Source organism: Podarcis filfolensis (genome assembly GCF_964270895.1).
Source record: "Podarcis filfolensis genome assembly, chromosome: 2".
Taxonomy (NCBI): Eukaryota; Metazoa; Chordata; class Lepidosauria; order Squamata; family Lacertidae; genus Podarcis; species Podarcis filfolensis.
The window spans coordinates 98,214,827-98,230,265 of NC_139605.1; the positions used below are offsets into that span (position 1 = coordinate 98,214,827).

A 15,439-nucleotide genomic window follows, 5' to 3' on the forward strand; every position below is an offset into this window, starting at 1 on the left:
TGTCCCCTTTTACGTTTGGGGAATGTGACGCAAGGATATTTCTGGGGCAATGAAAATCCAGTTGTTGCTGTGCTCTGAAAACCACGACCACCACTCCCAGCTGGTTTTTCTCCCTGCAGGGGAAAAAAATATAATGGGAATCTTTATCTCCCCCCCACCCCACAGTGTGTTAAAACAGTCAGGGAGGGGAGAATTATGAGAGCCTGGAAATGGTTTAACACCATTTTCTTTTTCTTTTTTTAAAATGTATTTTTATTAAAGATTTTCTTGGTTTACAAAAGTATGTGCAATGTCTCTCTCTCTCTCTTTTTTCAAGTGACATTTTTTACAGATCCGTTTCATTTGTTGAGACATTAGGAAGAAACCTACACACTATTCCTCTTCTCCTGATTGCAGCCTTTTGTGGCTGCTTTTCAGTAATTGTGTGTGTGTTTGTGTGTTTGTGTGTGTGTGTATTCACACATCTCATGGAAGGAAAGTTACATAGAACTCCACATAACATGTCCTTTGTCCCGAATATGTCATTTTACAAAGATTTGTGTGTGCGCCCCAGGTTTTAAAACTGCTGCGTGTGAATGACTTACGTGAATTTCAGTATGAGTGGTGAGAGTCGGCCAAGATTATATATTTTCTGCCACTTAACAATCCCTCTCTCTCTGGTGGAGTAATGTTCTTTCCAAAGGATTCAATTATTTGAATACGGCCGCAGGATAAATTATGTGGGTGTATTCACCTCAACCAAATACCTTTGAAGGTGAAATGAGGAAAGATAAACTTTCTTTATGCCTTCTTTCACTACCATTTAAGTGCATGTTTCATCTGGAGATGTTGCTCAGTTTTCTCTACCTGGGGCCAGTCCCAGACCATCTGCTCACAGCCATCGAGCTTCAAAGGAACCGCATGCTACTCTTAGGAGGCTGCATACATTGGCAACACAGCACCATTGCCTCTTGTCTTGGTTGTTCTTCTCTGCAGGGAGAGGAGAGCCTGCGAAATTGATTCCTGCCAAGCTCTTTTCTCAGCTCTCTTGGCGAATTATATCCCAATTCCACTGCAGCCCCAGGTCCTATGGGATACAGGATACAGATGATGCTTGTGTACCACCCTAGTCCTGTCCTAGATATCTTAGCAGCATTGTCAAGAACTGGCCCCATTTTCTAATTAGATGAACAGTTACATCATACTTCTAATTGGGAGTGGATAACTGTTTTGAAGTCTTCTCAACTAACCCTGTTGTGAGTCCAGAGGAGGCTGGCCAGGATGGTGAGCAGGCTGTAAACCAAATCCAATGAGGACCAGGTGTGTTCAGCATGGAGAAGAGAAGATGGACTGGGGAGAATGTGAAAGTGACCTCCGTATATCTGAAAGAAGATGTAGTAGAGTCATTCTCTGTTGCTTCGGAGGGCAAGGTGAGAACCAATGGATAGATATTGCAGAGAAAAGGGATTCTGGCACCCAGTGGTAAGAGGTGTTGAACGGTACAAAGGTTTCCTCAGGAGGTGATCAGATCCCTTTCCATGGAGGCATTTAAGTGGAGTCTGAACAACCAACCCCCAGGGATGCTAGCAGTTGAGTGCCACATTGCAGACCCTGTACTCATCAGACTTTTTGGTCTACATGGTCTTCAAGGTTCTTTCCAAGCCTATGATTATGTAGACCCCTCTTTTTCTGGAGAGGCTGTTCATGCAGCATCATGCAGGCTCACCAGTCTCATTTCTTCCAATCTCTGCCTTTCTTTCCCCATGTGTCTGGGGAATCTCCCTCTGCAGCAGTAATTGGTGGAACCTGTCTTTCCAGAGCCTCACTTTGCACATTCATGAGTGAAATTAGTATGCTGTCGCAGCCCATTTCTGCTCTCAATTACCACCCTAATTTGCTCTTTGGTAGCACACCTGGTACACGTCATGGCTTCCATTTCCACTCGGCAGCTCTTGCCCAGCACACAGTTATCCCATCCTGCATCATCTGCTGAGCTCAGTTTTCCCCTTTTTACATATCTTATGTAGCTGTAGCTTGCATTTGATTTCATTAATGCTAGCTACCTGGGTTCACTGGAAATTCCAACTGGATAATCACCATTTCTCACCCTAAGCTCTCTTCTTCATTTGTCCCTATGTTCACCTTTAGGGCAACTGAAGCTGCATGCGATCATATTAGCAAATGGGCCCATTTGACATGGGATGAACTTGGCTTCCCCCCGACCGCCATTGTTCTTCAAGTGTCACTTCTTCACACAGTGCACTGGGGAAGTCGCTCCTACAGGGGAGACCGTGATGGCCACCAATTTGGATGGCTTTAAAAGAGGATTAGAATCAAAGAGTTGTGGAGTTGGAAGGGATCTTGAGGATCATCTAGTCCAACCCCCTTCATTGCAGGAATATGCAGCTGTCCCTTATGGGGATCGAACCTGCAACCTTGGCATTATTGGCACCACGCTCTAACCAACTGAGCTATCCAGGCTCTAGGTTGGAGGATAAGGCTATCGGCATGTACTAGCCTGTGATGGATACCTTGTCCCTCCACTGCTGGAGGCACTATACCTCCATCAACCAGTTGCTAGGAATTTCAAGTGGGAAGAGTGCTGTTGTGCTCACGTCCTGCTTGTGGGCTTCTCATAGACATCTTGTTGGCTACTGTGAGAACAGAATGCTATACTAGATGAGCCTTTGCCCTGAGTGAGTAGGGCTCTTCAGGTTATTGGAGGGGTGTTCAGATAGACATCTCCTACTCATTGGTGGCAGGGGGAACAGGACTGAGGCCAGAGACCCCTGCCCCTGCTGGGAATACACCGCTTCCTCTTGGCAGAGGTGGGCTGCCTGCTTCTTTTCTTTCTCCTCGCAGGCACCTTGCAGATTTATCTGATCATATGTTCGCTTGCTGTCTTTATTCAAATTTAAAACAGCGTTTTTAACACTGGCCTCAAGATTAATGTCTGTTACTTTAATCGCAAGGGGCAATAGCTATTTTACTTTGTTAACCGTGCCATGTCGCAAGATTCCTTTCTGACAGATGCTCAAGAGAGCACTTAGCCATTGGAATTGCTGCTATTGGTTGAGGCAGTTGTGTATGTTTCCCTTCAATTCCATTTTGTTCAGATTTCCAGAGTCTCAAGAAGAACCCCCTTTGGGAGTCATCTCTTAAGGACAGACGAATAAACTTAAGAACATTTAGCTGGATTGAGCCAGTGCCCCGTCTAGTCCAGATGCCTGTGGGAAACCAGCAAGCAAAATCCAAACACAAGAGCACTCTCCCCTTTGGGGGCTTCCAGCAACTGGTATTCAGAAGCATTGCTGTCTCCAGCTGTGCCTCCCATCAATTGTCACCCCATATTGGAGCACCAGACCTAGCCAGTAGCATTTTCATCATGAGAAGGGAGAAGCTGCAGTCAGCACCATTTTATTGCAAGAGAAGTCACTGCGACTGCTAGTTCTACAATTGTGTTAACTCTGCAATTAACACACTTCAAAACTTAGAGAAGGACTTGAAGGCAGGGTAGCAGCTAAGGTGTGATGGTGGGTGAAAGATAGAACTGGGCTGGAGTGAAGAGGCTGCAGAGCCCATTCTGTATTTTAGACATTAAAGTATCTGGAACTCCTGTCATGGCTAAAATGGCCACTGTTTCTTTAATGCTTAAAAAGCCGGGTCAGTGTGAGTCAGTGGCCTGCACCGGGTTGTATATATATTGAGTGAGAAATGTTAGGTTGGATTGGGTTGGTTGGTTATTGAAAGCTGGTAGTGTTGATTTGTGTACAGTTGGTCAGTCGCTTTTGCAGAAAGTCTTTTAAGAATAAAAGCAGAAAGTGCTCTGCAAGGATACTTTTCTCGTGGACTCTTTTATGCCGACAAGGGTCCAAGGACCAGGCTGAGGCGACAAAGGTTCAAATAAAATTTTATTAAACGGTCACAGACCAGATTAACTCGTACAGCTAGTCAGCAAAGCATAACACCGGAAAAAACAAAGGACAATTTCAATACAGATTAGGCCATAACAGCAATTTAAAATTAGACAGCATAAATAAAATTAAGTATTTGCCTTCGCCTGCATATTGGCATTGGAAAGCTCTTGTTTCCTGCGCCTAATAGCGGCTACACAGAATTTGGCAACATTGATCGTAATTTCAGGAACCTTATCTTCTACCAAGGCTCTCATACGTTGGAGTTCTGGTTCATTTTTAAGCTTTTGTAGAACTGGGGCAATAAAGGTCAGGCGTAGATCCTCGTAGTAACTACAGTGCAGCAATACATGCAGACTTGTTTCCACTTCCGATGAGCCACATGGGCAAACACGTGACTCATATGGTTTGCCCTCATATCTGCCTAACAGCAGGGCAGAGGGCAGAACGTTAAATCTGGCCAGGGTAAAGGAGTGTCTGTACTTAGGTATTTGTAAATCAGCCAGATAATTTGCGGGTGAGAACCCTCTCCCAAAGTCTCTAATTGTGGCATGTTTATCCATTTTGCCCATATGACATTGCAGCTCTAAGGCGACAAAGGGAGGTCAGAACCTTTTTTTATTTACAAACACTGATAACTCCTAATGCTAATTCAATGCTGTGCATATCCTTGAGTCCAGCAGTTACAAAGAGACATTTGCAAGAGTCTCTTTTCCATTTCCTGCTGACATTTACAATAGGAATAGTCCACCATTTCCAATTTAAAAGTGTAAATTAATATACACAGTTCTATATGTCCAAATAGGTATCTAAACAAGACTGACAGTGATAAGCCATGCATTCAAATGCAGAAAGGGCAGTGAGATCTTCAGACTGTAGAACAGTGGGTGGCGTGTTCGCCCTTCCAGTCTTGTAATATCTTTGCCACCAAAAGCTGAAGTCTAGAGCCTTTTTGAAAAGATGCATTGGTCTGCTGTCTTATTGGCCATTGCCTCTGTCTCAATGGAGCCTCTTTTTTCATGCCATCATCAAGAGGTTCTCAGTGCTACAGTTATCATTCATTCATTCATTCTCTCTCCTTCTCCCATGTGGTGCTGGAGGCAGAATGATAACAACACAAACACTTCTTTTTAAAAACAACAACTGATATTTGTAGAAAAGGTTGCGTCACTAGGAATTATTTCTCTGAACGGCCGCTGTTTGAAAGATGTGAAGATGCTTCAAGTAGTTTAAGGGACGGATGGTTTGAGGAGGAAACAGAAGCATCTGGAAGTGGGATGAACCAAGGAGAGAATTGAGTCAATTGCCTAGGAGTGGCTTCAAGACTCACCTCTGGGGACAAAGCCCAAAGCACATAATGAAGTCAGTTGTCAGATTTCCTGCACCTGTTTGAGGGCTAAATGCTTCCTTCTCCCCATTAGCAGCTACAGCAATTGTAATTAAGGCAGTTCTGATTTATGCCCTGCGGAGATGTAAATGCACCTGCTAGTGAAGCTTCTATTAGAACATGCTGAGCTCTGAACGCTACAATAATTAAAACATCCACAAAGCTGGCACATGGCAAAAATTAGTCTCATATGTGTTAGTTAACATGGCCTAACACTTTAGTGTGGATTCCTGTTTCCCATGTCTCTGAGGCTGGTAACCTAAGACTAGTTTTGGATGGCTGTATTAACAAAAACCAAGGAGGTTCAGGCAAACTATATCCACAGCATATAGCAGGACATGCTATTTTACTCATATTTTTTCATATAATGGGAGAGGATGGGGAGCCTTATTTATTTTCTGTTGACGTTTGGGATGTGACATAATGATCTTAAAATTGATGCTGTGGTTGGGCTTGCTAGTCCTAGACGACTAGGCAGTGTAAATTACATACATTTAGAGTGCATGACTTCCCTCAAAGAATTGTGGGAAATACAGTTTGGTAAGAGTGCTAGGGGTTGTAGGAGATGGGTAAACTATAGTTCCCAGGATTCTTTGAGAAGTAGCAATGCACTTTGAAATTTGATATAGATGTATACTGTGTACACAGCCATAGCCAGTGTAGCTAGAGACTCACACAAATATGGCTCCATAGATATGTAACCTAATAGCTCATATTCTCCTTTGCCTGCCATTGGATTCTCCTGGTGGGCAGAATGCCAATGAAGATGGCACATGAATAGTTTCCACTCTGCCCTGCCCAGACTCGACATGCTTCTTTTCCACCATATTAGTGCTACATCATTGATTTCTATGCTACTGTGATGCTTTGAATATCATGGAATTGTAGAATCAATGGAAAGTTGGAAAGGACCCCAAAGGTCATCCAGTTCCCTACAGGAATCTTTTGCCCAATGTGGGACTCAAACTCACAACCCTGAGATTAAGAGTCTCATGCTCTACCAACTGAGCTATCCAGTACCCCCCCAAAAGGAAAGTTATTTGGCCCAGTGAAAGGAATTGCCTTGCACAGTATTTCTTTCTCCGTGGGATCAGTGTCCTTGCTAAGACTATCTTGTATTGAGTGATGTTTCACTGAAAGAGCCTAAATATTTGTGCTTGTTTGCTAGTGTGGAAGCTGATAAAATTGAGTCATTAGAGTAAAGGCAGCAACTGACTGCACTCTTAGAAGGTTAATTATAGAAGTGTAACCACGCTGTTAGCGAAAACAACAAACAGTCTTGAGGCATTGTAAAAAAAGCCAACAGAATCTTCTAAGGTTCCAAAATGCTCACTGCTTTTTGTCTTGTTTTCTGCCCCCACCCCCTTTTAAGTCTTTCATTCTCAGGCCATGGTCCAGTTCAAGTTAGCTGCATTTAAGTCTCATGGAAATCGGTAGAACGAGTATAGTTGCAATCAAATTTAGAATAACTTGATTTAAATATGTCTAACTTCCTGCGGATTGTGGTGTTATTTCTTTGCAATACTTCAGGGGAAGAGCTAGTGATTTTAAGATTGCCATGCCATTTTCTTTTAAGCAAAACAAAGGGATGTTGATATATTTAGATAGTTAATCAAATGACAGCAAACTAACTAGTGGAATTCTAAGAAACCAAAACAATTCAGTGCTGTTTTGAAATAGCGGTTATCAATTTGATCCTTTTACATAGCTTTGTATGTATTGTGGTCAGTGCTTTTTTCTGGGGGGATGCAGGGGTACACATACCCCTAAACATTTTGTGAATCTAAGTTTGGCCTCATTGAGGGGCAGTATTTCAATATGAGTAGGAAAATGAGAGTACCCCTAAACATTTTTTTAAGAAAAAAAAGAGCACTGATTGTGGTATTTGATGCATTGTGATTTGCAGTTATTTTTTATAGATCATAGTTTAGTAATTATTTATTGTGATTGTTAAGAGTAAATTTCTGTTTAATTATTATTTGCTGACATTTTGAGAGTTAATTTTATTGTTTACTATTATATTCTGAAAGATTGTTGACTATTTATTTGATACAAGTCATTCCATTTTAAAGTTATCTTTTATTACAATATTTTTTTGTATTGGATCAGATTATAATAAGGTGTGTGTTCTTTGTTGTATATTTTGTTCCTGTAAACTGCCTTGTGTATAGTAATATAGAAATGCAGCATACAAATGAAAAGTGAAATGAAAATCAGTGGCGTTTTGACAGGTTCAGTCTGCCATCTTGATTCAAAATGGTGTCCAACTGTATCCATACATGGACAAAAACCTGTTCCTCATATCAGGAAGCACCTTGCAATATCAGTTTACAATATCTTAAGAGGTGTCGAAATGCATAGAAAACAGACAGAGGCCAACAACTTTCCAAAATATATAGGAGATGAGAGACAGTAAACAACAGCAAATGGATCTTGTGTTACTCAGTATCCTTCGTTTTCCTAAACCCACAAGTTCAAAATCAAGCTCAACAAGTCATATCCTCATACAGGACACATAAAGTATAAAAATGGGGTGGGGAGCCTTTTTCAGCTCAAAGACTACGTGGCCGAATCCTAAAGTGGGCGAGAATGAATTATGCAGGGTGTCCATCTATAAGCCAAGCCACCTGCTAGGTTACTACATTACCATGTTCTTTCTCTGTTTCAGAGGGCTTGGCTGTTGGCGTTGGATTTGGTGCTGTTGGAAAGTCAGCATCTGCAACCTTTGAAAGTGCCAGGTAAGTTCACTATGCATAGGTGACATCTTCTTTGTGGTGTTTTGAAGAGCTTGGAGTGATGCTTCCTCAAATTCCTTGGGGAAGAAAATGCAAGAGGCAGTAGTGTTTTTCCAGCTGCTCTCCAAGAAACACTGACCCCACCCCCAACGTCACTCTGCAAGTTGCTACGAACAGCTTTCATGTTGTGGCCCACCTCAGGTCCTCTTGGGGATCAGTAACTGCTTAAGGAACAAGAAACAGAAAATAGGAATAAATAGACAGGAGGGATGTAGAAAATGTAGGCCTCCCTCCATAAGATTTTCCATAAGTAACAAGAGTACATTCAGTGTCTCTATTTTCAAATCGTAGAGTCTTTCTTACAGCTCAACTACAGTCCATTCGAGACATTTTTGTTGTAGTCAGTGTGGGGTTGTGAGGGTAAGAAAAGTGGGGGGAAAGAGAGAGGAGAAAATAGAGAAGGGGAAGAAGAAGAAGAAGAAGAAGAAGAAGAAGAAGAAGAAGAAGAGTTTGGATTTGATATCCCGCCTTTCACTCCCTTTAAGGAGTCTCAAAGCGGCTAACATTCTCCTTTCCCCTCCTCCCCCACAACAAACACTCTGTGAGGTGAGTGGGGCTGAGAGACTTCAGAGAAGTGCGACTAGCCTAAGGTCACCCAGCAGCTGCATGTGGAGGAGCGGAGACGCGAACCCGGTTCCCCAGATTACGTGACTACCGCTCTTAACCACTACACCACACTGGCTCTCACCCACACTGGAAGGGGTTGAGGGAGACTGTAAACCAGGCATGTCCAAAGTCCGTTTTGGGGGCCTAATCCGGTTTAATCCGGCCCCTGTGGCAGTTTATTTCCTGGGGTAAAATCCTAAAAAAACCCTCAATGACCTCAACCCTAAAAAGCTCAACAACTTCAGTCCTAAAAATAGTTCAACAACTTTGGGGTAAAATCCTGAAAAAAGGTCAACAACTGTGGTCAGCCCTTTGGTTGGCCCTCACGGCCCTTCACTTCATCAAATCTGGCCCTCTTTGAAAAAAGTTTGGACACCACTGCTGTAAACTTTCCTTCTTTACAGAGTATATGGGTGGTGCTTTTTTGTCGCATGGATAGGTGTCTTATTTTTGCTGGCAGAGCAAGAGATCAAAGAGCCCAGAGCATGGTTGGTTGCAGTGTGTTTTGATTGTGTGAAAGGGAAGTGTCGCTGGGTTGTTCGCCATATTGATTTGTAGCCAGGGGATAGTTCATTGTCTTGTTGGCCTGTGTATGTGACAAAGGGGAGCCATGCAGGAGTGAAGGTGTCTTGCTGTGTTTGTTCCCATGGTTTCCCATACAGTTTCCCATACAGTGGTTTCCCATACAGTTTGGTACCAGGGGTCTATGGATCCTCCTGATAGGGACCTGTGCTTTTTGTTCATAAATGGTTTAGGTCAGTGTCTTCCAACCTTGGGTCTCCAGCTGTTTTCAAACTACAATTTCCACCATCCCTGACCACTGGTCTTGCTAGCTAGGGATGATGGGAGTTGTAGTCCAAAAACAGCTGGAGGCCCAAGGCTGGGAAACTGGTTTAGGGTTAGGATTGACCGGTGAGGTAGTCTAGTTTGCTGGTTATATACCAAATTGTTCAAGGTGATTTTTAACGTAAAGGGAATGCAAGGATACTCAAAAGAATATCTGCAAACAAGGTGAGCTGTGACAGTCAACAGGCAAATGTGATGCAGTGTAAACAAGTGCCAAGTGCAAAATAAAAATAAAAATCCTAATTTCACATAAGCGCTAATATCATAACACTGTTATGTGATGCTATGAATATATGAATATTGTGTGCAGTTCTGTTGACATCACCTCAGAAAGGATGTTGCAGAGCAGGAAAAGGTAATCCCTTGTTATCCCAAGGAAGCAGAATTCTTATGGCTGTGAGTCTCTTGTCTGTGTCTGCTGGGTATAACGGTCTTTGGGTAATAAGCATATCTTGAAATGCACTTTCTTTCTCACACAATGCTGGGCTTTAAGCAATCAATAAAAGGAAAACAACAGAGCATAGTCAAGTATGCCAGGTGTTGTCAAGGTAATATTGCTTCAGCCTTGTTTATGTCTAACTGTAATGGCTTTAGGGGTTGCTTGTGCGTAAATAGCTGCCGCTCTGGGCTAGGTTGGCTGGTTAAACCATTTCTCGCTGGACAGCCATCCACTCCGTGGCTGTTCAGTCGCTGGCAGAATCCGTCAGTGGGCGTTTCTTAAACCTTTTCCAACATAAAAGTTGTTTGACGCCCAGTCTCCTCCTACTCTCCCTGCGCGGAAGTCTTCTGCGCAGGGAGGGCGTGGGTAGCGGAGGACCTGTGCTCTCCCCGCTGGTGTCCAGTGAAGAGTCCCAGAGCCTGCTCTCTGCTTCCCCCATTGGCCCCCCTCTATCCCTGGTGTAGCGCTGATTTTCTTCCCCTACAGGAGACTTGCCTCTCTCCCTGCTTGGCCCCTCTCCAGCATCGTTGTGGGGCCTCGCCTCCTCCTCTAGTTCCGATGGCAGTTCCCTGACACTAACCTTAAAAACGATCCACACTCTAATTTGCCTATTGAAATGAGAGAATTCTCAGAAATCTGTACTGCTGGCATCTTAAGATCAATTGTCATAAATGGAGGGGCTTTCACTATACTTTTTGGACGGATTCTTTTTTTTTAATGTTTTGTGTATAAAGGAATGTTACATGAAGTACTAAAAGTGCCACTTTTTAAAAATGTTGTTTTAAAGCATCCGTTGGAGGGAAAGTGGGTGAGAAAGGATTTTCTTCGAACAAAACTGATTTTTTCCCCTCCCCAGAATTCTTTGTTGTATCAAAATAACTACAGTTGTTGAACATGGTGCATATAAATGAAGAGTTTGCCCAAACAATTCATGTTGAACGTCGTAGCTCCTGACATGGATATTTTTATTAGTTATTGGTTGACCTGTGTTCTCACTTCCAGTGTATTTTGTCCTCTGCAAAACTGACTACAGGGACAAGATGTCTTGGAACTGGGTGTGACAGATGTTAGAGCTGTGTGATGCTGGCGCAGGATGTTGTGTTGATTGATGAGATGAGCATGTGAGATGTTACAGTTTCAGATAGCAGAGGTGGGGCCTCATAGAGGGCAGTATTGGTAGAGCTAGTGCCTGATATTTGTTTGATATCTTCTCACAGATAGATAGCGGCTTTTCAGCTGCAATTTTCATCATCCTTGTTCCTTTGCATAACTTCTCACAGTTGTTAAGTTATTAACACATGTGTGCGTGTGTGTGTGCGTGTGTGTGTGTGTGTGCGCGCGTGCGCGCGTGCACAGGCACTCAAAACTTGCTCTTGCTAACCTGTTCCTTCAGCTCCAGAAATATGTTACCCCTCCCTACTGCTGTGTTTGTGACCATTGGTTCCTTGTTGGGTTGTTGTTGTTGTTTAGTCATTTAGTCGTGTCCGACTCTTCGTGACCCCATGGACCAGAGCATGCCAGGCACTCCTGTCTTCCACTGCCTCCCGCAGTTTGGTCAACCTCTTGCTGGTAGCTTCGAGAACACTGTCCAACCATCTCATCCTCTGTCACCCCCTTCTCCTTGTGCCCTCCATCTTTCCCAACATCAGGGTCTTTTCCAGGGAGTCTTCTCATAAGGTGGCCAAAGTATTGCAGCCTCAGCTTCACGCTTCACGATCTATCCTTCCACCTTGTTGGGTTATTTGATTCCAATTACCTATTGAAAGCCTTTTGGTATGCAGTGTAATGCAGCATTTGGCAAGTGAATCTTGGCTAGGGAGCAGATATTTACGCGATGCTTGTAGGTAAGAAAAATATTGCTCTGAGTTAAAAATAAAAAGGTAGCATTGCATCTCTTGGGCCATATATACATGAAAATTGAGTTGGAACTTCTAGGAGGACATCCTGGTTTCCTTGTCAGTGGCCCACAAGGGAGATTTGCTGTTACATTTTGAGAATCCAGGCTCTGTGTTACCACTTTTTTTATTATTGGTCTTCACAACTTTTTCTCTTTCTTTCTCTAACCATCTTTTGGAGCCATAGAGACAGGTTGTTTTCTCCTCAGGAGAACTTTTAAAACAGCAAACAAGGATCTCTCCAGCTTTCAATAATTACTTTAGGCAAGGTAGACTTCAAAGGAGCCATTACATCGAAAGCCGTTCCACACTTTCGTTCCTGCTTCATTGCTCATTTTGCTGCCATCAAGGCTGTGAGATTGTTCTGGTGATACTTAGAATGAAAAATTAACATGACTTTTACTATCTGTTCTTAATTGGCATCTGTTATCCCGAGGCACAAACATTTCCTTCGCTGTTCATATCTGCTGATTAGGTTAATTTGTGAATGAGCAAGAGAGCAAAATGCGGGGACGTAATTTGTTCCTTGTTGATTAATTTGTTTCAGAAATGTAAATGCAGCCTCTTCTATCATCTGAAGTAGCTCATAAAAAGTCATAGCAACAAACCCACTAAATTTCCAATCCAACTGCAAGAGTTTCACAAAACAATGCATTACGAACAGCAGACTCACATTCAGCTCCTCAGTTTTGCTCATAAAGTGTCTCTATGTATGAATGAGCCTTACACTTTTTCTGGAAACTCATCAAAAAGGGACACAATCAGACTTCCTCTGGGAAGTCATACCAAAGCCTTGAGGACACTAGTTAAAGCTCTCAAGTCAAACACTTAATCTCACATACTCAAACTTGCAAACATATTGAGAAAGAGATTTGGTCACTGGGCAATGAGAAATAGCTTTGGAATCTGCAGGTTTCTGGGGTGTTAGGTAACTTTTTGGTTGTTTTTAGGGCTCTTGTGCCCTTAACAGCTACACAATGACCAAAAAACCAGCACCTGAAGGAATTTTTTTCACACAATCTTCCCCTGCCAAGAACGGTTTTACCTGCCAAGCAGAACTCCAGGAAGCGATTTGTGAATCCAGCTTCTGTTGCCAATCAAAACTGGGTGTCCCTGAGCTCAGTCCAGGGGTAAGAGATCATGCATGTGCTAAAATTCAATATTTCAGTGTGCCTTTTTTGGTGCAATTGTCCTGCTTCAGGTGACAGGCAGGCAGAACAGGGGACAGTACCAGAATCACAGTCTGACATCCTAACACAGGGGCAGCATGAGAAGCAAGGTCTAAAGCAGGCATAGGCAAACTCCAGCCCTCCAGATGTTTGGGACTACAATTCCCATCATCCCTGACCACTGGTCCTGTTAGCTAGGGATGGTGGGAGTCGTAGTCCCAAACATCTGGAGGGCAGGAGTTTGCCTATGCCTGGTCTAAAGGCAGTCCAAACTTAGGGGGCTTCAGTGACTGGGCAGGAGTGCACAGATCAGGAATTTGCTGCCAAGAGGTTATTCCAACTCTCTGTGCCTGGAACATACTTGATCTACTTCCTTATGAGTATCATCTTAAAAAGCAGAGACATCACCTTGCCGACAAAGGTCCGTATAGTTAAAGCTATGGTTTTCCCAGTAGTGATGTATGGAAGCGAGAGCTGGACCATAAAGAAGGCTAATTGCCAGAGAATTGATGCTTTTGAATTATGGTGGTGGAGGAGGCTCTTGAGAGTCCCATGGACTGTGAGAAGATCAAACCTATCCATTCTGAAGGGAATCAGCCCTGAGTGCTCAATGGAAGGACAGATCCTGAAGCTGAGGCTCCAATACTTTGGCCACCTCATGAGAAGAGAAGACTCCCTGGAAAAGACCCTGATGTTGGGAAAGATGGAGGGCACAAGGAGAAGGGGACGACAGAGGGCGAGATGGTTGGACAGTGTTCTCGAAGCTACCAGCATGAGTTTGACCAAACTACGGGAGGCAGTGGAAGACAGTAGGCATGCTCTTGTCCATGGGGTCACGAAGAGTCAGACACGACTAAACGACTAAACGACTAAATGACAACAACAATTATATTTCTCCTGAGCAGTCATTGTTTCTCTGGTGAGCAGTTTGGTAGCCAACTGAAACTGCACCTTAAAGCAGGCATGGCCAAACTTGGCCCTCCAGCTGTTTTGGGACTACAGTTCCCATCATCCCTGACCACTGTTCCTGTTAGCTAGGGATGGTGGGAATTGTAGTCCCAAAACAACTGGAGGGTCAAGTTTGGCCATGCCTGCCTTAAAGCATCTGTGCTTCCTAAGACTTGGAAACTATTCAGCATCCACCTCCAATTCCATGAAGGGGCTACCCATGTCTTGAGGTGGAGGTTGGTTTGCCATGTCCTCTGAGGGCCACAGATCCCTCAGATCTGCCTCATGGCTCCTCAACACTGGCTGCTGGTTCGGGGAGCTCCAGGTCACCCTCCGAAGATGATTCCTTCAGCAGGTGAAGACAGTGATAGAACTCTGGGGACCAGCATTTTTATATCCATCCGTTTTTCATGGAATGACAGCCTCGAGACCAGTTTTGCAGGTGACTCAAAAGAAACTCTGGTTAATTTTGCTGGAAGCCCACTTCCACATGCTCCGCTTCTCAGTCTTCTAGTGCTCAATATTTTAGTGCCAATGATTTGCTGCGAAAGAGTCCTGTTCGGAGAGGAGGAGGGCTATCTCCTGGGACTGAAGAGGGTTCATGTACCATTTCTTTCCTAGTACAAGCTCCACAGAGCTGCCTCCCCAAGGATTGAAACCTCCAAAGCAGATGCCTCTGATGCTTAAAAAATAAATAAAAATAAACCTGCCCCTTGACTTTGAGAACTAGAGTATGTGCAACTTCCCAACCCAGTCTGAGTGCTCCACTGAGTCAGAATAGCAAGGCAAGTGATTTGCCCAGTGGTTTCCTCCCCCCCCCCCCGGGTGTGTGTGCAAGGCTATGCAGTATCAGCACAATTCCCCCCCATTCCCCCCCCCAAATGTGGCATTTGCTGCAACAACTTCATGGTGAGTACCAGAACTCTTTTTCCTTATAAAATAAAAACATTGGATTTGCCCGCGATCCTTCAATAGATGGGAGGATAAAGTAGAGCTTGGAAACAGGAGACAAGCAGCCTGCCAACTTGGAGTCAAATGTCTTTCTGGGTTAGCATATAGGGAAATGTCGTATGCCTTAAAGATGTATTGATTTATTACAATTCTCAGCATACTGCAGTGCAGGAAAGGAAGGCGAGAGGATTCACCATTTCTCCATACACCCCTATGAAAAATCACTCCAAGCTACTTAGAGTCTTGCCCACTGTGGGGCTGTTGTTATACCTTTATTGGATAAGATAGAACAAGATAGGATGGAAGCAGCCGTCCAGTTTAAAGGGCAAGTGAAGTTACTAGCCGAATATCCAATTCATTGGGGATTTTTAAGCAGAGGTTGGATAACCATCTGTCATGGATGCCTTCGTTGAGATTTCTGCATTGCAAGGAGTTGGAATAAATGACCCATTGGGGCTTCTTCCAACTCTACAATTCAACTAATCATTTGTGTGTTTGTGTCCGTGCATG

The 15,439-nt window shown here is 43.6% G+C and overlaps 1 protein-coding gene across 4 annotated transcripts in view; it reads left to right on the top strand.

The window, feature by feature from the left end:
• SLC39A11 (solute carrier family 39 member 11) overlaps positions 1-15,439 on the top strand; it is a 261,302-nt gene that overhangs the window by 200,490 nt on the left and 45,373 nt on the right. For all 4 annotated transcript variants that reach the window (XM_083598917.1, XM_083598918.1, XM_083598920.1 and 1 more), the window contains one exon: positions 7,949-8,018. In XM_083598917.1, coding sequence (XP_083455043.1) covers positions 7,949-8,018 — 70 coding nt within the window. The remainder of the gene's footprint in view (positions 1-7,948; positions 8,019-15,439) is intronic.